The sequence below is a fragment of the Molothrus ater genome, chromosome 16, assembly GCF_012460135.2.
Source record: "Molothrus ater isolate BHLD 08-10-18 breed brown headed cowbird chromosome 16, BPBGC_Mater_1.1, whole genome shotgun sequence".
Lineage (NCBI taxonomy): Eukaryota > Metazoa > Chordata > Aves > Passeriformes > Icteridae > Molothrus > Molothrus ater.
The window spans coordinates 15,458,528-15,482,421 of NC_050493.2; the positions used below are offsets into that span (position 1 = coordinate 15,458,528).

Consider the following 23,894-nt stretch of genomic DNA (forward strand, 5'->3'; position numbering starts at 1 on the left):
CACAATGCCTCTGCCAAGCTGGTTCCTCACTGTGAGGGACCATTTTGGGGTGCCCAGGCTCTCAGAAGAAGGAAAGTGCTGGAGGGCTGGTACCTCCCCCGTGTCATGCTCACTTCCAGAGACAAGAGCATGAGAGAAGGCAGTTTCAGGGAAGGAAGCAATATGGGGCATGCTCTCAAGGAATGTTCTTCATGTCTGACCTTGTCTGAGATCCCAATTCACTTAAGACTTGGACTTGATGGTCCTTGTGGGTCCCTTCCAAGTCAGAATATTCTGTGAAATCTGGGACAGTGGTAGAGGAAGGACTGGACCGAAAGCCTAACCCCTGCTCATCTCTTCCTCTTCCAAAGGAAGTGGGCAATTCCCAGCAAGGACACCCCTAGCAGAGGTCTGGAAAGGTTTGATACACTCATTTTAGAGACCATCCTCCAATATTTTCCACATTTCCAGCTATGGAGGTAAAACCCTTTGATGAAGGGTTTGCTACCCTCAGCAGGTTTGGTCTCCATTTGTATCACATCTGTAATCCCAGCAGAGAGGAAACTGCTTCCACATGGCCAGATAATGGAGAGCTGAGCCAGCCAAGGACACAATGTCCCTGGAATATTTATTGTCCCTGCCTCTGGAACTGCAACCACATCCTCTTGGAGGCACTTGCAAGGTGGCTCAGCCCAGGCAAACACAGGATGGTCTACAACACCACCCTCACCCCCGCAGCCTTGGGTACCTTCTTGATGTTGGCCAGAATGCTGTGGCCATCCACAAAGGCGTCCCCCGATGTGATGCTCTCGTCACCTGTCAGCATCTTGAAGGTGGTGGTTTTGCCCGCTCCGTTGAAGCCAAGGAGACCAAAGCATTCCCCTTTGCTGACGGCCAAGGAGATCCTGTCCACTGCCAGCAGGGACTCCCGGCTGTCATAGACCTGGAGGAGCCACACAAGGGCCACATGTCACTGCCCGATGGCACAGCAAGGCAGGCGGTGGCTCTGCCACCCCGAGAGGACACGGCTCAGATGGCATCAGGATCCTCAGGCCACCTTGCCTCACCTTGGTCAGTTCCTTGATGACCAGAGGGCTGCTGAGAGACGACAGCAGTTCTGGTGGTGACTCCAAAACCTTCTTCCTCTCATCTGCCACATCCCTGTCCTCTGGCAGCACAGACACCCTGTTCAGCAGGGCCACCTGAACACAGGGGGAAGACACACTCTGTGTCACCTGGCTGCTGGGGGATGAATGGGCTCCTCCAGTGTCCCCAACCCTGGCAGGATCCATCCCTTCCATCAGCTGCCTCTGGAGATGTCTCACTCTGCCAATCCATCCACTTAACAGGACTGGCTCCTCCAAGCTCCAGGGATGCTCCCTGGGAAGATGATTTAGGTGATGAGGGCACGTCTCCTGCTCACAGGGACTCCTGGGCTGGGCCTGGAGGGCACAGCTCCCTCCCACGTGCTTCACTCACCCATTTCCGCCGCCTGCAGATGCCACAGACCAGAGTTCTCAGTCTCCAGAGGAGGTTTGTCTCAATGAGGAAGAGGAGGAAGAGGAAGGAGAAACCCTGGATGGCCAAGGAGGTCAGGTACCGCCCAATCCCAGGGGTCTCCCAGGAAAAGTAGTTCATCTGATAACTGATATCTGAGGAAAGATGGAACAAAATCAACTCCAGGATCAATCCACACTTTGGGGAGGGGCAGATAAACTCCAGAGAAAGCTGTGAGCCCAAAACTTTGCCAGGCTTATCTTCATCCCACACTGGCTCCCTGCCCACAGCTCTTTCCAATGCTTCCCACAGGAGGATTTGGGTCTCGAGGGGATCTGGCAGAAGACACCCAGTGGAGGCAGGAAGAGGACACCAATCTTGGGATTGGGATTTCTTTACTCATCTCTGAAACTTCCCCTAGACACATTTTTCCTCCAAATCACAAGTAAGGTGATCCAGTTAAGGAATTTTCTCCTATGTATGTCCTAATAGCTGCCCAGTTTTTGCTCTAAAATGGTACCTGCAGCTACTGCCCAGGCAGAGGCCCCAGGACACTGCCCAGTTCCACCATCCACCCCACACAACCCCCCAGTGATGCTGGGGGGGCTGGCCAGGTGAGGATGTAGAGACTCACTGAAGGCCTTGCAGATGAAGATGGCTTCAACAGAGGAGGTGCAGAACTGAATGAACTCATAGTTCTGGTAGAAGTCACTGATGCACTGGCCCAAGCAGTAATTGGGTAAGATGAGAAAAACTTTATCCAGGGTTTTGGAGAGGTCCACCAAGCCCAGCTCTGAAAGAGAACAGGTGGATCAATGAATTAGAGACTGCTGGTTTGGGAGAAAAAACCCTGATACCTGAAAGACCCTGAAGTTTAGAGAGAAACCAAACATATTTTGTCACATTTAATGAGTTAGAATTGACTGTTGTAGTGTTTTATGGCTATTGTGGGACCAGCCCTGGGGTCAGAGAGCCCCCCTGGGGGCTGGACCTTGTTGGTGATGGCTGGGCAGGTAGAGAGGGCAGTGACCCACCTGGGATGCTCATGATGGTGACGGCGAGGAAGGTGGCGGTGCCGGAGAGGATGTTGAAGATGGTCAGACGGGTGTAGGCTGTGGCTGCCACCGAGAAGAAGAAGCTGAGGAGGTACATGAGGGGGATGATGGCCCAGCCATAAAGGAGGAAGATCAGCATCACGTCAACGAGGTGGCTGTCTTGGGTGAAGGCTTGCACATTGAAGGCTTGGAATATCACCTGGGGCACAGCAATGTGGGGAGAAGGCACATTTGGCTTGACCTCAGGCGATGTCTCCTTGTCCCAGTGGCCCAGGGTAACATCAGCACTGCACTGACCCAGACAGCCCCTCATGGATGGGTCCTACCAGCAGCCCATGGCTGTCCCCAGGGGAGGCCCTTTCTGCAGACTGGGATGCAGAAGAGATCTGGGGAATTCCTCTCCAAGATCTCATGGATTTAACATTTTCTAGTCCCAACAGCAAAGAGGGAGGACAGAGGATACTGTCAGAGGACACTGCCCCAGCTGGTTGGCCGTGGTCCAGCTCCCAGCAGGACCAAGGGACAGCTTTCTAGTGGGTCCTTTCTACAGAGACATTACCAGTGGCCTTGTCCTTCTCCCTGCACCCACGCACATCCCAGAGGAGCAGCGCCCAGCACTCCCACCAACAGGGAGGGCATTGGGGTGCCAGGGGTGACTCACCAACATCAGAGCACAAGGGATGAGGAAGTTGATGATGTCCCAGAGCAGGGCAGAAAGCCAGAAGTTGACCACGTACACGCCACTGACGAACTGGACATGCTTGGCCTTGATGGCGCGTTCGCTGACCAGCAGCAGCGCGAAGGTGCTGGCGAGAGAGGCCATCCCATACAGCAGGTTGATAGCAATGGCAAAACCAGTCTGGCCTCTGTGGGGACAGGGGGACACATTAGGGCAGGGACACCTCAGCAAACCAGTGCTGAGGCTGCACAGGGACAGCAGAGAATCTCAGAATAGTCTCAGTTAGACGGGACCCACAGGGATCATCCAGCCCAGCTCCTGGCCCTGCAGAGACACCCCAACAATCCTGCCCTGTGCACCCCTGAAAGTGTTGTCCAAATGCTCCTGGAGCTCTGGCAGCCTTGAGACCAGGACCATTCCCTGGGGAGCCTGGTCAGTGCCCCAACACCCTCTGGGGGAAGAACCTTTTCTTGATTTCCAGACTAACCCTCCCCTGACACAGCTTCAGCTGTTCCTTCAGGTCCTGTCTTTGGTCACAGAGAGCAGAGATCAGCACCTGTCCTCTGCTGCCACTCTTGAGAAAGCTGTGGCCAGCACACCCACACTGGGCTTCTTGAAGAGGCTACACTCGGCCAACATGCTGAAGAAACACTCAAGGGTGACAATCATCCCCCAGGCATAGCCCACCCTGCACACCACAAAAGTTCACGCTGCCTTGGTGAGGTCTCAGACATGGCCCTCTGGTCTAGGTGAGGTTCAGAGGCCATGGATGTGGGGTTTTGTGAAGAGCATGGCCACATGGCCTCCACTACTACGAGCACCCAGGAAAAATAACCGCAGCCAGTATCTCAAGGGGACAGCCAACCTCTGAGATGTGCATGGGGTGACGTGGCTGCCAGGCTCAGCAGGGAAGTCATCTCCACAGATTTGCCCTCCTGACTTCCTGAGTGCAATCACAGCTACATTTGGGTCTGAGAAGCTCCAGCCTGGCTTCTTTACTGACTCCAGCACAACCAAGCCAACCTGCACCCATGGGAGCCCTAGCAGGAAAGTGAGCCCTGTGCCATCACCACACGTACTCCATGAGCTGGTCCTTGGCCTTCTCGGTGATGTTGCGAGGCTGGGGGTAGTTGGTGACGGTGATGGAGGCGTTGGGGCCTGCCAGCACCCTGAGGATGGCGCTGTCAGCCAGCATGAGGGCGGTGGCTGGGGAGTGGTAGGCCTGGTTGTTGAAGAGCGCCGTGACCAGCGTGCGGTTCCCCATGGCCTCGAAGGAGGCGGCTGCAATGTAGTGCTCGTTGAAGGCTCCTCCTTCCTCAGAGGCTCGGGAGATGAGGTACTCCTCCAGCCCACCTGCCAAACACCACCGCTGTTACGGGTGGGCTCCATCACACCACAGCTAACTGAGGCCAACTGGAAAAGACCCCAAGCAGACTCAGCCCTGGTGGCCCACCCTAGTCCTCATCACAGATACACAGATCCACAGAATCTCCTGAGTTGGAAAGGACCCACAAGGATCATCGACTCCAACTTCTGGCCCTGCATAGGACACCCCAACAATGCCACCATGTGCCTGAGAGCATTATCAAAGCTCCTTGAGCTCTGGGAGCACTGGGGCCGTGACCATTCCCTGGGGAGCCTGTTCTAGTGGCCACAAACATGGGGTTGTGGAGAAGACAGCTCTGCTCAGATGAGGAGAGGTCCTGCCAATGACACGACACTCCCACGCAGGAAAGAAAAGCATCAGATATGGCACAGCTGGGATGTAAACCACCCACACCAGTGGCCTCTGGACACCCCACCAGGCACCACCTCCTCCAGGGGTGCTCCCTGAGCCCTCACCCAGCACCTCCAGTGGCGACTGACGCTGGGCATCCAGCAGCTCCGTGTACTCCTCTGCCAGCCTCTGCGGCAGCCGCGCGGTGCCCGACACCGAGAAAGGTACGATGGTCTGGCCGTAGGGCTCCAGCGTCAGCCGCAGCTGGGACGAGTCCCGTGGGCCTGGGAAGGTCTTGGCCACGATGAGGGCAAAGGCAGTGAAGATCAGAGGCACGAGGAACTGCGCCGCCACCATCTTCCAGTTGCGCCAGCTGTACATGGCCCGCTTCATGAACATGGCGTAGAACTGCTGGCAGCACAGGTAGAACTGCGAGGGGAGAGGCCGGGTCACGGTGAGCCCTGCCAGCTGGGGACACGTCACCGCATGCAGCTGATGTGGAAGATGACCCCAAACCACCGCCATCCTTTATGCACCTGCCAGCCTGCAGCAGTCTGCTCTCCAGCTAAGCCTATAAAGGGATTAGCAGGGCAGCTGCCCAGCTCCAGCTCATCCAGCTCCGTGGCTTCTGAACGCGTCACAGTCACTTTGAGGTGCTAGAAGCAGCTTTAGCCATGACCTTTACCTTCCTCCACCTCCCAGCAGCTGAGGCTCCCAAACAGGATTACTGCAGGGCAGGTGTCGGCCAGAGCAACCGGGTGAGCATCTGCAAGTGCCCCACCCAGCCCCTGCAAACACCTTCTGTGCTTTTCAAACCCAGCAACATCCTCCTCCCCCTCTGCCTTTGAGACGTGCCCTTGAGAAGACAAGGGACATTGATCACAGGCGCTGAGGCAGCGGGGCATGAAGGGCTGCCAGGGAACTGGAACACGAGCCTAGTGAGGGAAGGAAGATGGATTTTCTCATCTTCCTTCTGGAAAACCCCAACAATAGAACAACGGCAGGTGGAAAACCACATTAGATCACCTTGAAGAGCAACTTGGATCCCAAGATTAATATGAAGAGTAACCCTACTAACCCAAAAAATCATTTGTCCTAACAATGCAGATTCCAACGTGAACTTTCAATTTGATTGTGGTTCCAGACCACATGCAACAAGAGCAACTGTGGGGGAAGCTCCACCTGGTAACCCTACTTCAGGCCCCTCCCTTCACACATCGTCTCCCCGTTCCTGCTGCACCGACCCCCCAGCACTCACCCCGGTGTTGAGCTTGATGCTGGAGCAGTCCTCAGTAATGAGCGCCCCGCTGTCATCCGTCATGTCTGTCATGCCACTCAGGCTGCTGGAGTCATCCATGGCCCAGTCGTTGGAGCGTCTCTCGTGCTGGTACTGCAGAGCAGGCAGCTGGATGGCCTGGATATCCATGCTGGAGTCCACGAGCTTCCCAACCCTGTGCCAGGAGGGAAAGCAGGTGATGAAACAGATCCAGGCAAGATACAGCTGTTCTGAGCTGGGGAAGCCAAAGCCAAGAGACCAAAGCCAACAAGTGCCCCGGAGGGCTGTGCTGGCCATCACCAAAGCACATGGGCACTGGTCACCCCTCCACCTACCTGAGGAACACCTCCTCCATGGTGGTGACCGAGGCGCCGTAGCTGGCGATGCCCAGCTCCTCCCGCCTCTGCTCCAGCTCTGTGAACAGGGCCTCAAACCTGAGCAGAGAAGGGAGACATTAAACGCTGACACTCGTGGGAGGGGACACTCAGGGGTAAAGACCCTCTGGGCATCAGTCCTGCAGCTGGCTGGAGTCTTGCATCCAACCCCAGGGTGACCTGTGGCACTGAGCACACCCCTGTCCCCCAGGGCAGACTTTGGGCTCCACTGGCTGTTCTTGCCTCAGCTATCACAGAATCATGGAAATACAAAAGGGTTTGAGTTTGGAATGGACCTTACTGACCATCTCATTCCAGCCCTTGCCATGGCATGGGACACCTTCCACTATCCCAGGCTGCTCCAAACCCCATCCACTTGGGCCTTGGGCACTGCCAGGGATGCAGGGGCAGCCACAGCTGCTCTGGGCACCCTGTGCCAGGGCCTGCCCACCCTCACAGGAAACAATTCCTTCCCAATATCCCATCCATCCCTGCCCTCTGGCACTGGGAAGCCATTCCCCCTTGCCCTGTCCCTCCATCCCTTGTATCCCTTGTCCCCAGTCCCTCTCCAGCTCTCCTGGAGCCCCTTTAGGCCCTGGCAGGGGCTCTGAGATATCCCTGGAGCCTTCTCTTCTCCAGGTGAGCACCCCCAGCTCTCCCAGCCTGGCTCCAGTGCTTGGAGCATCTCTGTGGCCTCCCTGGACTTGTTCCAGGAGCTCCACATCCTCCTGCTGGTGCCTCCAGACTGGGAGGGAGCACTGCAGGAGGGGTCTCACAAGAACAGAGCAGAAGGAGACAATCAGCTCCCCTGATCTCCTGGGTCTATAGATCTGATTTCAGAGCCAGAACATCCTGCCTTGTGTGTGCCACCCTCAGCACTACAGGAGGAACTGAATCCCATTTTCCATGACCAGTGCTGATGCAGGGAGCAGCTCCCCTTTCCAGCAAGCCTGTGAGAGTGTGTGAAGAGAAGGGACCCCCCAGGGAGGGGCAGCAGAGGACAATGCCATTACCTGTGGGTGCTCTCCTTGGGCAGGATGAAGGACAGCTCTGCCCCAGCGTTGCTCTCCATGGTGGCGTTGGGCACGTACTGGCAGATGAGGCGGGAGATCTCTCCCAGGTTGCAGTAGGGCTCCTTCACCATCACCATGTGATATCCAGCCCCTGGGGGGAGCCATGAGAGAAGGGAGAGGAAGGTCAATCCCAGGCCAGCCCAGCCTGGGCGGGGGGCTGGGACAGAGAGGGATGCACAGGCACCGCTCTGTACCGGACACGGACACCATGCGAGAGCAAATGTGGAGATGGGCCCCAGGAGAGGCTGAAGAGCAGGATGGGGAGCACCAGCCATCAGGCAAGGAGCAATGGATCCCCTCCCTGCTCTCTCTACCCCTCCTGCTCCTCCCTGGCCAGGAGAGGACACGGAGCACAGCCTGCTCTGCCCCCATACCGTATTTGCGCTTGAGGAAGAGCGAGGAGCCGCAGCACTGCAGCTCGCCCTTGGCCATGATGGCTATGCGGTCCCCCAGCAGGTCTGCCTCGTCCATGAAGTGAGTGGTCAGCAGGATGGTTCTGTTGCTCCTCTGCTGCTGCAGAAGATCCCACGTGGCTCTGCGGGAGGCTGGGTCCATCCCTGATGTCGGCTCATCCAGCATCACCACCTGCACTCAGGAGATGGGAGCAGGTCAGAAAGGGCTGGGGGAGGCCCAGCAGCACAGGAGGGGACAACCTCAGGGCCCAGGAGAAACCTCGGCCTCACAGCAATGATCTTGGGGCTACCAGACAGCAGAGCCTCAGGGCATGACCCTCAGAGTGGGGGTGCTCCTGCCCGCTCCCCGCCGTCCCTGCTTCTCCCACTGGCTCACTGCAGATGAGGAACAGCCTCAGAGCCACCCCAAGGAGCTGCACTGGCCCCAGGTGCGAGGGGGCCCAGCAAAGGCACCTGCCTTGGAGTCCCCGATGAGGGCGATGCCGATGGACAGCTTGCGCTTCATGCCCCCGGAGAGAGCCTTGCTCAGGGAGTGCCGCTTGTCCTCCAGGCAGAGGATCCTCAGGATGTGGTTGATCTCCTCAGGACACTTGGAGGCTGGGTATCCCTTCAGCTGCCAGACAGGGGAAGGGAGGAGTGAGCCCACCTGCAGGGCTGCCAAACCCCACCACACTCCCTGCTCCACACTCAGACAGGAAAGTGGGGAAGCAGAGCTGGACTCCTGCGCACCCCTGCAGGAGCTGGCACAGCTGGCAGGGGTGGTTCCACGGAGTTCTGCTGTCTGAGACCCTCCACTCCTGCACCAGCCTGCAGATGAGGTGGGAAGAGGATGCAAGGGCTGTTCTGCTTATCATGGAATCATGGAATAGTTTGGGTTGGAAGAGTCCTTTAAGATCATTTAGGCCAACTGCCCTGCCTTGGGCAGGGACACCTTCCACTATCCCAGGCTGCTCCAGCCCCATCCAACCTGGCCTTGGACACATTCAGGGATCCAGGGGCAGCCACAGCTTCTGTGGGTAACCTGTGCCAAGGCCTCATCACCCTCACAGGGAAGAATTTCTTCTGTATATCCCATTTAACCCTGCCTTCTCTCAGTGTGAAACCATTCCCCATTGTCATTCCAGGCCTTTGTCCAAAATCCCTCTCCTGGAACCCCTGTAGTCACTGCAAGATGCTCCAAGGTCACCCTGGAGCCTTCTCTTTGCCAGGTGAACACCCCAGCCTGGCTCCGGAGCAGAGGTGTTCCACCCTCTGACCATTTTTGGACCCACGTGATATATCTCACCACACTTCCCCACCTCCAGGAGCCCAGGCACCTCCCCAAGGGCTGTCCCCCTGCTCAGTGCCAGGCTCACCCCTGCATAGAAGTGGAGGTGCTCTTCCACTGTCATGTTGTCGAAGAGGACGTCGTGCTGGGGGCACAGCCCCAGGCTGCGGCGGATCAGCACCATGTCCTGGGAGATCTCGTAGCCGTTGATGTAGGCCTGCCCGCCCGTCGGGGAGTGCAGACCTGTGGGGAGCTCAGGGTGACCCCAGTGGCAAAAAGACAGTGGAAATGTGGAGGGTCCTGATGAGCATCCCCCCCCCCCGCCGCCAGCTTTCTGCCAAAAACCAGAGCAGGTCTGTCTCGTGCTCAGGCTGGGGGACAGCAGCTTCCTCTGCTGCAGGATGGGCTGCAGGGCACCCACAGGTGGGAACTGGCCACCAGTGCAGAAAGGAGAGGAACAGGCAGGTCAAACACGGTTCTGAGCCGTGCAGAGAGCCAGGCAGGGCCAGGGCAGAGTTCCAGGAAGGTCCCGTGAGCCCCCTAGGTTGCCAGGAGCAGCTCAGAGCAATAGAGAACAGAAGAGGAATATCAAAGGTCATTGTGTCCCTTGTGCCAAAATAGGTATCCTGGAGCCCAGCAGATCAAGAATGACAAACACCAGTTCCACCTTATCTGTGTTACCATGGCAAAGCCTACAGAGAGCCATCCTGGACAGCACATCCAGTCTCTTCTCACAGCTCTCCAGCACAAAACCTTGCTGCCATTTCACCCACTGGCTGATCCCACTCTTGTGGAGGGCTGAGCAGGGACCCTCCATGCTCCTTTATCCCCCTCTCACTACCCTGGCACTCCTAGCCAATGGCCCAGGAAACTAAAGGTGCTCCAAGGAGATCAAAAACCCCTCCCCGCCCTCAGAGACAAGGTCTGGCTCTTGTTCGAGGGTAAAGCCATCAGTTCCTGCAGCAGGAGACTCCTACCTGTGAGCATGGACAGAGTGGTGGTCTTCCCAGCACCATTGTGTCCCAACAGGACAGTGATCTGTCCCCTCGTACATGTTCACTGTCAAGTCCTTCACTGCCTCTTTTGTCTTGTTTCCCACTTTGAAGACCTGTGGAGATCAAGTCCATGAGTTGGTGCTGCACTTCAGGCAAGTGCCTCAGCTCCACCCAGCAGGCAAAGCCTGGGATGCTCACAGGGTGTTACCAGGAGACAACAGGTCTAATTCAGGTTAAATTCAGATGTCAACAAGTTAAATACAGATGTCACTGCACCTCTAAGTACGCAGCACTTCATCCCACCACAAAATGCAGCTGGGTCTGGGGAAGAGCCATACCCAGCCCCAGGGCAGCACAAGGATACAGAAGCTGTCTGCAGACAACAGATTTTACAAAACCAATATTATGGTGTGTTTGTGCCCTGCTGGGCAGTCAGTACCTTGGACAGGTGCTTTATTTTGATGCCTGACACGAGGTCAGCTGGCTCCTCCTCAATGTACTGACTCTTCAGGGCTTTCTCGGGGTCCTCCTCCTCCTCTTTCTCTTTCCCCACAACAGTCCTGGGCCGCCCACACCAGTACGAGGGCTGATGGAGGAAGGGAGAGACAGAAATCAGGCACAGGCAGAGCCCATCTCTTCATCCCAGCCTTGGCCACCCTCCTCCTCCCACAGACATCTCCCAAGGATCTCCCAGACTGCTCTCTTTGACCTGGGAATTACCAACCAGAACATCTTCAGCAGGCAGGGCTGACACGATGGAACAGCTCCTCCTGCCCTCCCCCATCTCTCCCTCACAGCAGGACTGCCTGTGCTTACACAGCAGCTCTTCCCCAAATTCCACTGAGAAGTAAAATCACTCAGGCAGAATCATCCTGCCCAGGAGAGCCCATGTATGACCACCCCCTCCAAAACACCTGAAAAACACTAAATACAGCCTGGGGTCCAGCTGCTGCAGTCACAGCCCCTTTTTTTTGACGTGGCTCTCTAGGAATGAAACTAAGTGTTTGGGACCTTAAATCCTGGTGGGAATAACAATTCAATAACTCCTGGATGCAAAATCAGCTTTTGTCAATGGCTGCATCTCTGTTTCCCCAGTCTGACTGCAAGAGGGAGTGAGATGCTGGAGTGAAACCACTCTAGGATGACGAATTTGGAAGGGAGAAGGAAAAGCCTCTCTATCAAATAACAAAGGATCCATCTCCAGTATCCAAACAGAACATATTCTCCCTGCAGCCATGTAGCTGCAGTGCCCACTGCAGCTGCAGCTGCTGAGGGTGATGCCAAGTGTTTGGCTTGGCAGAGCGAGGGAGGCTCAGCTGAGGGGTCACACCCACCCCTGGCACGTGGCAGCTGGCAGTGAGACACAGGTCACCCATGCCCGCCTGCATGGCAGTGCTCAGGGGTGTCAAATAGCTGGATCTGGTTCCTCCCACCTGGGGTTTCTCTCCAATGCATTTGCTTGGGCCTGGAGACATTTAAGAACACCCTGCATGCCAGAAGTGCTGGGAGAGAGCTCTAAAGCCAAGATGACCTTCATCCACAGTAAAAATCTACAGCTGCATCAGCCTTTAGTGAGGACATGCTGCAGGCCCTGTGAGTTTGGAGGCCAGATGGTGCCACCCTTGGCCATCTGTCTGGCCTACTACACGGCACAGAAGTGGTGACTGTCCCAAGTGATGCCCCTCCAGCCCAGGGAGGGGTGTAAGCAGTGCTCACCGTGAGGAAGAAGTACCAGGGCTGTGGCACACCGTACTCCCCAGGGAACACAGCCTCCACGTACCAGGCCACCACACCATACAGCACTGAGTCCAGGAGCAGCATCCCCAGCACCTGGGCCAAGGTGAAGTTGTCATCCACACTGATGGGCTTCATGAGGTCCCTCCACTGGATGCCAGTTCCTGCAAGGCACATGGGACACTGCTCCCTCTGCATCCCCAGGAGGACCATCTTCTCCAGGACTGGCAGAGAGCAGCCCCTCTGCCAGCTCACTGCTCCCTAACCAGGAGCCCCTGCACAGCTCTGTGATCCTCTAGAGATGGAGGGAAAAGAGGCACTGACCCCTCAAGGCTCCCCACCCCACCATGCTCCTTCCATGGCATTCTCTGCCACTGCCTGGGAAGAAATGATTCCTTCTCCAGCATCACCCCTCCAATCACTGCAGCCACCGAGCTACTGCCACACCAAGTAAATGCATGGCTCTGCATGGAACCAACAACAGAGTCTTTTAAATTAAAGAAATTAAGGATATATATTGTGAAGGAGAAAATGCAATGGTTCTCATCCATTAGAACAGAATTCCTCTGGTAATTAAAGTGAGGATGGTCCTTTGCACAGCCCAGGGGCACAGGAACAAGTTCAGAGAGCACTGGTATGAGAGCAATCAGCTCTAGTAAGAAGGAAATTGTTTCTTTTCTCCAATGTCTCTCCACCAAGCCAGTGCCACCCCACCACAAATGAGGCTGACAGGAAGGGGATGCTGCTCTCCCCAGGAACAGATGGCCCTGCTCACCTTTCCCTTCAAACATGCCGATGAGCTGCGCCCCCATGGCCATGGCCACGTTGGAGATGAGGCAGGATGCCAGCTTCTGGCTGTGGGACATCAGGTCATAGCGGGGCGAGATGAAGAAGTAGGGGATGTAGGAGAAGAAGTAGAGGAAGCCGCCAGCAGCAGCCGCAACGTTTGCTGCCGGCACAGGGAAAAGCAGGAGGGACAATGTCAGGGGATGCCACCCAGCACTGCTCACCAACTCCCCACCCAGGGACGTTCCAGATTTGTGCACTAAGCATGGTTATGTAGGGGCAGCACAAGGACACACACACATCCCAGCAAGGCAGGAGCCTGAACCCGACCCCAGCCCCATGGTGGGCAGCTGCAGAAGCCTCTGCCCATCCCAGAGCAGAATCTGGGGCCAAGCCAGCCAGAGGAGGCCCTAAGACAGGAGCTTGTCATAGTACCAGGGAATGGTCTGGGTTGGAAGGGGCATTAAAGACCACCTTGTCCCACCCCCTGCCATGGGAAGGGACACCTTCCCCTATTCCAGGTTGCTCCAAACCCCATCCAACCTGGTCTTGAACAGTGCTAGGGATGCAGGGGCAGCCACAGCTGCTCTGGGCACCCTGTGCCAGGGCCTCTCCACCCTCACAGGGAACAATTCCTTCCCAATATCCCATCCATCCCTGCCCTCTGGCAGTGGGAGCCATTCCCCTGTGTCCTGTCCCTCCATGCCTTGTCCCCAGTCCCTCTGCAGCTCTCCTGGAGCCCCTTTAGGCCCTGGCAGGGGCTCTGAGGTGTCCCTGGAGCCTTCTCTTCTCCAGGTGAGCACCCCCAGCTCTCCCAGCCTGGCTCCAGAGTAGAGGGGCTCCAGCCCTTGGACCTGCTCTGGTTTGGGAAGCAACGGTACCCACATCCCTTTCCACACACTGTGCAGAAAATGCAGCCAAAAATGGGAAGAAATGCCCCCTCACAAGTCCAAGTGTCAGTAACAAAAGGAGGCAGCTTAGGGGGACTCACCTCGTGAGAAGAAGGTGCTCACCATGAAGTTGAAGGAGATGGAGGAGATGGAGAAGATGGCGAGGAAGGTGAACACCAGGGTGGGGTCACTGTTGGTGAGCACTGCTCCCTGTTCGCTCACCTGCCAAGAAAATCTTGTGAAGCCCAGAGCTGCTGGAGCCAGCTGTGGCTTTAGCAGCACAGACCTGATGTTATCCAAGTGCTGGAGACAAACTCAGATGGGTGAGGACACCCAGAAACTCCAGACCACTCCAGTGGGAGGAAATACAGACTGCCCTCGTGTGATTCAGGATCTAAGGGGCAGGGATACCCTGGCCAACATCCAGAGAGCCCCCTTCTGCTTGCCCTGGTGTGGGCACATGCAGAGGGGAGAGCTCAAGGAGCACCAGAGGCTGTGGGAGCAGGGTAGTCCTGCTCTGCATGCAGTGTCCCTGGAGCTCCAATCCCCACGTCCCTCTGGGGGGAGTGACCCTGCCATGAATGCAACTGTGGGGCAGCACTGCTCATTTCAGTCCGGGAAACCCAAACTCCAGTCTTTGGAGGAGCCCTGGGACACCAGGACAGTCCCATGGCAGAGTGGCCCTGTCATCCCTGTGCCTTGCCAGCACAGAGTTTGTGGCCTGGGGACAGACGCTCACCTTGACACAGAAGAGCACGGTGACGAAGAACACGGACACCAGGAGGAAGAGGAAGAACATGAGGAACCAGGCACTCCAGTGCAACCAGTTGCTGAGGCCCATCATGTGCATGTACTCCTGTGGGAGGTCACAGTGTCACCCACAGCTGCACCCACACTCCCTGGGCACAGCCAGGGCAAGGCACAGGTGGCTTCCTCTCGTGGCACAAGCAAAGGTGGCAGCCCCAGGTACCAGCAGAGTGGTCCTGCACAGCCACCAGCATGGCGTGGTGTTCCCCACCTCCCCAAACAAGGGCTGCCACCATTGGAGGAGTTCCCAGAGAGCTGAGCTGAGCCCAAACCCAGAGCAGGGTGCCAGTGGTGCCACCAGGGCCACCCAGCACAGGGCAGGACAGCCAACGCCTGGGGAAAGCCAAACCCTGCTGCTGTAAGCACCTGGCTGAGCTCCAGCCGCCCCCACAGCACACGCAAAACGGGTCTCTACATGCAAGAGGCAAAAACAGACTTCAAACAGACTGAACTCTTGAATCCAAAAGCTCTGGAACCCAGACATGTTGCCTCTCTCCCAGCCCTGGAGAAACACCATCCCTGTGGTCCAGGACCCCGGGTTGCATGGCAAGGAGAGCAGGATTAGCAACATTCTTCCCTGGGGCTCGCTAATCCGGTGCCATCCCCCTCTCCTGTTCACTGGCTCTACACCCAGCAGGGATTTTGTTCCTAATTTAAAGACATCATCCATTGGGAAAAGCTGCAGAGGGAGGGGAGCACATCCCAGCTCTCACCTTCAGCTTCTTCTCCTTCTCGTGGACGACGGCGCGGACGATGTTGAGCGAGGTGTAGGTGAAGCTGAGCATGAGCAGCAGGGGCAGCTGGTTCTGGATGGCCAGGAGGAAGAGGTCATTGACGTAGGCTGGGAAGGGGAAGCGCTGCACCACCACGGTGATGTTCTCCAGCAGGCTGGCAGAGCTGGCACTGGCGTGGTACTGCATGATAGCCCTGTCCACCGCGTGCTGCACCGCCAGGAATCCCTCCCGGAGATAACCTGCACAGCAAGAACCACACCAGGAATAGACATGGGGCTGGGGTTTGGAGGGACAAACAGCCTTTGTGGGAAGGATTGCATGGGAAGAGGAACAGGGACTAAAACTGGAATGCAGAGGAAAAGCAATATAAGCATCACTGTGACACAGGGGGCTGGGGAAGGATTGATACCACAGCAAATTCACTGAACCACTGGTTTGGCTTGGAAGGGACCTTAAAGCTTATCTTGTTCTACATCCTGCCATGGGCAGGGTAACCTTCCACTAGACCAAACCAGGATCTTGCATAACCATCATTTAGGAGGAGCTGCCAGGAAAACTCTGTTCATGGTTGCTGTCCTGCAGTATGGCTGTGACTTTGTAATGGGGAGATTCTCTGTCACCATCAACCACCACAAGTCACTGGGCTTGTGTTATACCCCGTTTCTTTGTAAACCAGAAGAATAAGCAATACTACACAGGTTGCAGTCAGAAGAAGTATATCCTGTGACTCACACATGTGGTGTAAACTTTTGTGCATTAGAAAACACTGCAAATATTTAAATTTCCCAACAGCATCTCCCAAGTGGGAAGGGACCCACAAGGATCCTGAGGCCAACTCCTTGCCCTGCACAGACACCCCAACAATCCCACCCTGGGCATCTCTGGCAGCGCTGTCCAAAGGCTCCTGGAGCTCTGGCAGCCTCAGGGCTGTTCCCATTCCCTGGGGAGCCTGGGCAGTGCCAGCACCCTCTGGGGGAAGAGTTTTTCCCTAATCTAAATCTCTCTTGACACAGCTTTAGACAACAAAATCAACTTAAAATAGTTTATTTTTAAGTGGAATTGCTGCCAAATGTTACCTGAACAGGAACTTAAATTCTCTTGCAAAACCCCAAATGAACATTTTGAAAGTCAGTGGGCTAAAATGACCCACAGAGAGAGAAGATAACAGTGGAATTATGAGATTGGGAACTTTGTTTGATATTAACTCATGTACTGAGCAAACACTCTGGGGCTCTGTTTTATTTACATACTGTGAGCAAAACCTGTTTGCCCACTTCCTCGCCCTCACTCTCCCTGGACACTGCAATAGAATACAGAGGGAGAAATCCCACTGAGGGAAATATTCCCTCTGCCACCACAGGAGGAGTTCCCAAAAATCCAGTCCTAAGCCAGCAGCAGCTCCAACAATGTCCCTGCTGGCTCATGCTCTGCCAGTGGTTTGGCTGCCCTTAAAAACCGCAAACCATAGAACTGCTCTATTTACTTCTCAAGTACTTAAACAGTACAATAAACACGGGGCAGTTTGGATAGTGATATAAAATTTCCATTAAAAATTGAAATGGGAAAAAAATTAAATTTTAAAATGGTTCATGCACATTAAAATTTATTCTTATCCAACCCTGCTCAGCAGAGGTGCCCAGAGGCCAAGCAGTGCCCATGAAGTCACACAATAAAATTTAAATAAAGGATAGCTATAATATAACAAATATAAGAAAACTGTAAATATATTCCAATTACATCTAAGTAATTAATAATAATTCAACAAAATAAAGACATATTAATATATAAATAATAATTATTTATAATTAATATATAAATAAATATTAAGAAGCTCTATAGTAAATCATTAATTAATATTTCAATATTAATTTAAAATCGTGTCATTATTGGATGAATTGTTTATATATGCACAAAACTGAATATAAACATCTATAGAAAAGCATAACCATTTAACTATTTATATATTCATAAAGATTTATATGTAAATTTTAACATTTCAATATATATAAATATTTAATTGCTTGTATATATAAAATAAATATATGCTTAAAACAAACAAATATTTAATTGTTCGCCTTATACAGATATAAATTTAATGCTGGTATAAATATAAATCACTACTTCATTATAATTAACTGAATTTAATAATTTCTTTTAGATGAACCTATTTCTTAAAAAGCTCAGAGCCTGCCACGTGCTGTAGGAAGGTGACCCCACGTGCTGGGCCGTGCTCACCTGGTGTGCCCCCATCAGCAAACTTGGCCTCGCGGGGCCCGGGCAGCTGGAAGAGCGGGAAGAGGTAACTGGTGTGCCAGTCCCGGTCCAGGTTGGGGTTCAGCCCCGTCTGCTCGCTCCGCGGGGCGTTCCTCGGGCTGTACTTGAAGCGCAGCTCATACTCCACCTGCAGGGAGGGTCGGAGGTGGGTGGGACAGAGCCGGGTGACACCCGGCTGGGGGATGCTGTCCCACCTTCCCTGGCTCACCTGGAGGGGCAGCGGGGCCGAGCTGTGCGGGAAGCGGTGCCGGAACACGACGGCGGCCAGGACGCTGCCCGAGCGGTTGTCCAGCCTGACGTACTCCTCAAAGTCCCGCTCCGAGGGGAAGCCCTGAGCTGTGGGGCAGAAACAGGAGATGCAGGGACAGGGCACAGCAAGGCACCATGCACTGCTGCTCAGCCACCCCCAGGAGCATCGCTGGGTCCAGGACAGGAGGGATGTGCCGTGCCTGCTGTCAAACACGGGGGAGTCACACAGGATGCTGCCCTGTATCCTGGGCATGAAGACATTCCTCCTCCTTGAGAGCAGGAGTCAGCTTTCCCACAGAAAATTCTAACAGATTGGAACACTGAGTGCTAAAATTTTCTGTGCCAAAAGATTTCCAAAAATACTCTTTCACAGGGAAGTGCTGCCACCTTCTTTAACTGTTTTAGGGTGATATTTTTCAAGACGGAAACTGCAATAAAACGAGACTAAAAAGCAACCCCAAATCCTGTCATTTTACTGAAAAAAAACCAAAAACCATCAAACGGTAGCCTTGAAGTTCAGCAAAAAATGGTGTTCCAGGAGCATGAGGATTCAGAATCAGTCACAGAATGGTTTGAGCTGGAAGGGACATGAAAGACCATCCAGTTCCAGGACCCTGCCATGGGCAGGGACACCTTCCACTGGACTAGGCTGCCCAGAGTACAGACTCACACCAATTTCTGGGGTGGAAGGAGCAGCCCCAGCCCTGCTCACCTCTGATGTTGATGGGCAGAGCTCTCTCCACCGCCTCGGCGATGCTCCGGACGGCGCTGCTGTTGGAGGGGACATAGGCCAGCTCCCAGGGGTTGCTGGCATGCTGGGAGGAGAAGAAGCTGGGCAGGTCATGCACAGACTGGCTGGGGTAGAGGGTGGCGTTGGGGTGGCTGACGGAGTGCACGCGGTGCCGCAGCGCGATCAGGATGGCGGCGAAGAGCAGCGGCAGGCACACCTCGATCAGCGTCACCAGGATCTGCCTCTTCTGCAGGCCAGGGGAAAGAGACAAACTTGGGGCAAGGATATAAAATACATTATGTATCTGTATATACACAGACATCTAGACAGCTACCATCAGTGTGTATCTATACACAGATTACCTACAGTACACTCTCTCTATCTCTCTCTCTCTCAAGAGATAAAAATGAAGATGCAAACACAGAAGCTGGATAAGACAGTCATGAGGTTCAGGGCATGAGAACACCAAGAGCAATAGTGTTCTTGCATTCCACAAGGTTTCACAACCTGGGTTTTTCCAGAGGCCAGGAATGACACTGTGCTGGTTCCCACATCCTTTAGGACTCTCCAGCCAAGGGATCCCCTACCCTAAACACTGCTCCAGCTCAAACCAGCCTCCACCAGAGCCTTCCTCACCACACCACTGGCCTGAATGACCCAGGTTTGTGCTTTGCTCCTTCCCTGTGCCCTGGGGCTCTGCCGTGCAGCAACACTGCTGGAACCAGTGCAACTTTTCCTGCTGGAGCTGAGTTGCTCCAGGCAGCTGGACACTGGATCTGCATCCCAGGATGGGGCCCAGCAGAGCCTCTGGCTACAGGAGGACTACGGCATGCCAAGCACACCCATGGGCATAATACCCAAGCCACTAATGCACTACACACAGTGGCTCTTTTTTTTTTCTTCTTCTTTTTTTTTTTTTTTTTTTAATTGAGATTCAAGCAACTGGAGAATGAACTCCAGTGCTGCACTCTGGACCTTCATCCATCAATTCCCCCAGGGCTATCTCTCCTGCACAATGCCTCCTAGCCAGTAACACCCCCCACCAACACAGGTTCATTAGCATCCAACCCAGGTCAATTAGCATTTCAAACTGGTGTCCCAGGGGAACTGAGGTCATCAACTGCTCTAGTGGAAAGTGTCCCTGCCCATGGCAGAGCACCGGGATGGATGGTCCCTTCCAATCCAAACCATTCTGGGATTCTGTGATTTCCTCCTGCAAACCGAGCTGCCTTCACCCCAGGCCAGGCTCAAGAGCAGTACAGCACACTCAGCCTCAGCCACAGCAGTGACAGCTCAGAGATGTCCCTGCCCACAGGGGTTCATGACTGCTCAGAGCATGTGCCTGGAGCAGCAGCATTAACCTTTTCTGAGGCCTCTGGCTAATTTGGGCTTCACAAGACATGGGGATTTTGCATGCTCCCCCTTTGCCAGGCTGGAAAGAGGAGCACCAAGAGCTTAAGTCTCACAACTTTGCTGTCTCAGCAACTGGATATTACGCAGCAGCTAGTGGGCAGGCTCAGGTGGGCAGAGTCTCCAGTGGGGCAGGTAGGGAGCCCTAAGTGCATCCTGGGAAGGGAGACGGCCCTGCAGGAGCCAGGCTGAACAGGATCTTGGACAGTTTGTCAAGAGATGATAAGGGGACTACCATTACCCTGGCTCTCAGCACCCACTGTCAAAGCACAAAACACCTCTTGGGGCTTCCCCTGGGAGGAAGAGTCTACTCCAGCCACAGCCAGCCCCAGCAGCATGGGCAGGAAGCAGAAGCTTCAGACAGGCAGGGGAAAAGGAGCTTTCCCAAAGCCACACTCATAAATGCAAACGCTGCAGATGTCTGATGGGTTTATAATGCAGCCCTGGCAGCCCAGCTGCCTCCCACTGATTTACTACAGCACTAAACCTCTCCCTGTCTCCTGGGCTGCCTTCAGAACAGCTCTGCCTCCCTGAACTTGCAGGCTCACACACATTCACCAGCTCTGCAGCAGAAGTCATTCAAGTCTCTATTACAGAGGTGCCAGGGATACTCATCCCTAATCACCACCTCTGCCTGGCCCAAGCAACTCTGGAGAGCCACTGTCCTCTCAGTGGGCTGGGGGTGACTTGGGAGCTGTTTCTTTATCAGGAACAGGACCTTTAGTTGTATCCTGGCACAGCAGACCTGAGTCAGCTTGAGGCCTTGGAAAACAGGCTGAGATGTATCCCCACCCTGGAGCACAGCCAGAAAACAATGCTTTTCCCCTGCACAGGGGATGGGGGATGCTCCTGGCTGCAAATCAGCCCTGCTGCCAGTCCCTTTTGTCCCCTCAAAGCCCAGTTCCCTGTTCTGTGCCTGCTGGAAGGCCGGGTGCAGCCAGCACTTCCCTCTTCCTTTGGGTTATTTTTACAGCAACACTGTGCCGAGCTGCAGACGGGTAATTGAAAGCGTAAAGCCAGGCTGCAGCCATCCCTGCTCCCTCCTCTTCCCCCACACTCTGCCAGGGCTGCCTCTGGGTCCCAGTGGAGCCACAGAATCCACCCAGGAACACCTAAAGGGGCTGTGGCCTGGGCCAGCACCAGGCAGGACCTGCCAGCCCTGCAGTCCCCAAATCCCTCAGTACCACCCAGCTGCCATGGTGGGAGGTGGGCTGGCAGTGGGTGCCAGTGGTTTAATATTTTTAAGACCCCTAAAAGCTGCTCCTGAGAGTGGTAGAAAGCAATGAAGGAAAAGAACCCCAGGGCTCCAGTGGGTTTTGGAGGCACCGGGACTTCCAGAGGAGGTTGTGCAATGAGACAGCTCAGAAAACCCCACTGTCACACAGATGGGGCGTGGGTTACCCGGTCCCAGGAGAAGGGAGGGCAGTCTGGGGAGGCCAGGGACAAGGAAACTGAGTACAGAGCACAGCCCATAAGGTCACACAGCCCAGCACAAAACACACCACGTGCACAAATAACCCAGTTTTCCTCCTAGAGATGCCCTGAGTCCACAGGAGAGGTTTCCTGACAAAGCCAGAGGCTGGGCAAGCTCTGATGTACCCCCATTTAGCGGTGCCAGAAGCAGCCCCCGGGTGCAGTGCCAGCCTACCTGCAGGATGTAGTTCTTCCAGAGCAGCAGCCTGAACTGCCTGAGCAGAACCATCCTCCCATCAGAAGGGGCCCAGCGCAGGACCCTGCAGGAGAGAGAGGAGAGAGCTGTGAGTGCCAGCTGCTGGTGGAGCTGGGCAGCAGGAGGGCAGCATCCCACACCCCACACAGCCCAGGGCAGCTCTCTGCTCCCAGCCTGGAGCCACAGCAGCTGGCGTCACCCCAAAAATAACCATTGTGCTCCCTCTCCTAAGAGTAAGTGCCCCTGGTTTCTGGCATGGCTGTTCCCAGAGATGGAAGCTGCTGTTTCAGTACCAACCCTGGGTCCTTCCCAGCAGCAGGCAGCAACAGCCTTCCTCAAACTGCAGGAGCACAGGGTTACAGAACCACAAACACCGGCCCCAGGAAGGCCGTACAACTCCCGGCAGCCTATTATTTTGGGATGGGTGGAGATTCCAAGCTGTGCCTCCACCTCCTGCTGTGTGAGGAGTTGGTTCTGCAACACTGGGTGCTTTCCCAGCAGAAACTCTGCTGCGAGAGGCAAGGATGAGAAAAGGGCAAGGGAAGCACAAGAGAAGGTCAGTGCTCAAGAATGATCCCCCGCTGCCTCCTCCCCCTCTCGGGAAGCATCCGCCATCCCTTCAAGTTGTTTGTGTCTCCATTTGCAGTGGCATTTCCTGATGGAGCACTGCTATCCCACCAGGACGCTGGCTGGGATTTTGGGCTTGCAGAGCAGCACGGAGAAGGAAGGGGCAGCCCTGGCACCAGCAGAGGCTCCTGCCCGCACTGCTGGACTCTGGGCAGCCCCCACCGAGCAGTGCCAGCCTCTGAGCATGGCAAACCCTGACAGGACCACAGTGGGCAGCTGTGGGGTCAGCTCTGAGCCAGTGCTCCAAAGCCTGGCAGCACTGAAAGTGCCATGGGGACACAGACGGGCACAGAACCCACGAGCAACGCCCTGGCAGGTGCCCCACAGCACGTTCTCCAGCCCTGGTTGGGATGGTATCAGCTCCCTGGATGCAGCTGGCACCCAGAAAGCTGAGCAGGGGTTCCAGGGTGCCCCAGTGAGAGGAGGGAGGTTGCTGACCCATCCTGCCAACCTCGGCTCCCGGGCAGGTGAACACACACAGCGAGCACAGCTCCAGTGGCAACAGAGCTGCAGCAACAGCAACCCGAGACACGCAGGGCACAGCAGCAACACCCACCTGCCTCACCTGCTCTCTTGGCACCTTCTCCGGCTTGGCACACACCTTCCAGCCCCAACCCTAAACCCAGGAGCCTCCTCCTGCCCTGGCACACATCTTCCCAGGCTCAACCCTAAACCAGGAGCCTTCTCCTAGCTTTGCAAGCACCTTCCCAGCCTCAATGCTAAACTCAGATGTGTTCTCAGAGCACAAAAAACCCACCAGCTCTTTGCCACTCCATGCACAGAAGATAGATTCCCACAACAGCAGGGACATCTGTGTTCAAGGATCTTTCTCTAGGCAGGAAAACGCAGAAATCTTATGCTTCAGCCCCATGAAGTCCACCAGAACCCCGCCCAGAGCAAGCAGGAAAGGAATAGCAATGGGGACTTGACAAAGGCACCTTCAAGCACCTCACAAAGTGCCTTGTCTCCAGCTGACCTCTGGTCCACATGTGGCCAGGCTGTGCCCCAGGATCCCTTAGCAGCTCCCCAGGCCCACACACACCCACCCCACACAGCAGCATCTGAAGTGCCCCAGATAAGCCCCCCCACCCCCAAGCAGAAACCTTTGTTCTGCACCCCCTTGAGGGAACCCAGAGCAAACCAAGGGAATCCAAGTCGTGGCTCACTTTAAAGAACGAATGCTGCAGACCAGGCAGGAGCAGCTGCCGCCCTTGCAGAGATCCCAAATCCTGCTCGTCCCGCCGCACCCTCCAACTCAAGCTGCCCCCCCGACTGCCCCCAGCTGCTGCTGAGAAAATGTCAAGCAGCTCTTGGGTAATACAAACACTGTACAAAGACTGAAAACTGCATTATTGCCAATAAATATTTTCCAAGTTTTTAAGTGTTCCAAGAAAACTCGTTCTGGATCTTTCGCTTGCTGGAGATGAGAGGAGGAAGAAGCTAAGCTACAAAAGTTCTTACTGGATTTGGGAGCAAAAATGGTTTTCCAGGCTCTAGTATCCAAAGCACGAATTTTTTTTGCAACCCAAAAGAGAAAACCTGTTTTAGGAGGTGCTGCCTGGATCAGCCCTGAGATGTCCATGATCAGAGGACAGGACAGGTCCCAGGTCCATGTCTGGGCCCATCTTCGGCAGTTAGGGAGGGCTGAGTGCCACAGGT

At 55.0% G+C, this 23,894-nt stretch overlaps 1 protein-coding gene across 1 annotated transcript in view; it reads right to left on the reverse strand.

Annotated features, from left to right (window-relative positions):
- The window catches only part of ABCA3 (ATP binding cassette subfamily A member 3), a 31,873-nt gene that overhangs the window by 5,278 nt on the left and 2,701 nt on the right, over positions 1-23,894 (reverse strand). The window contains 26 exon segments of the mRNA XM_036392156.2: positions 728-922; positions 1,047-1,181; positions 1,459-1,631; positions 2,111-2,269; positions 2,511-2,730; positions 3,193-3,397; positions 4,290-4,563; positions 5,053-5,356; positions 6,186-6,378; positions 6,539-6,637; positions 7,591-7,741; positions 8,025-8,235; positions 8,521-8,676; positions 9,419-9,573; positions 10,308-10,374; positions 10,376-10,438; positions 10,765-10,911; positions 12,042-12,223; positions 12,835-13,008; positions 13,837-13,957; positions 14,475-14,591; positions 15,256-15,515; positions 17,512-17,677; positions 17,759-17,886; positions 18,512-18,776; positions 21,588-21,672. Of these exon segments, the coding sequence (XP_036248049.1) occupies positions 728-922; positions 1,047-1,181; positions 1,459-1,631; positions 2,111-2,269; positions 2,511-2,730; positions 3,193-3,397; positions 4,290-4,563; positions 5,053-5,356; positions 6,186-6,378; positions 6,539-6,637; positions 7,591-7,741; positions 8,025-8,235; positions 8,521-8,676; positions 9,419-9,573; positions 10,308-10,374; positions 10,376-10,438; positions 10,765-10,911; positions 12,042-12,223; positions 12,835-13,008; positions 13,837-13,957; positions 14,475-14,591; positions 15,256-15,515; positions 17,512-17,677; positions 17,759-17,886; positions 18,512-18,776; positions 21,588-21,641 (4,374 nt within the window). The 5' untranslated portion in view covers positions 21,642-21,672.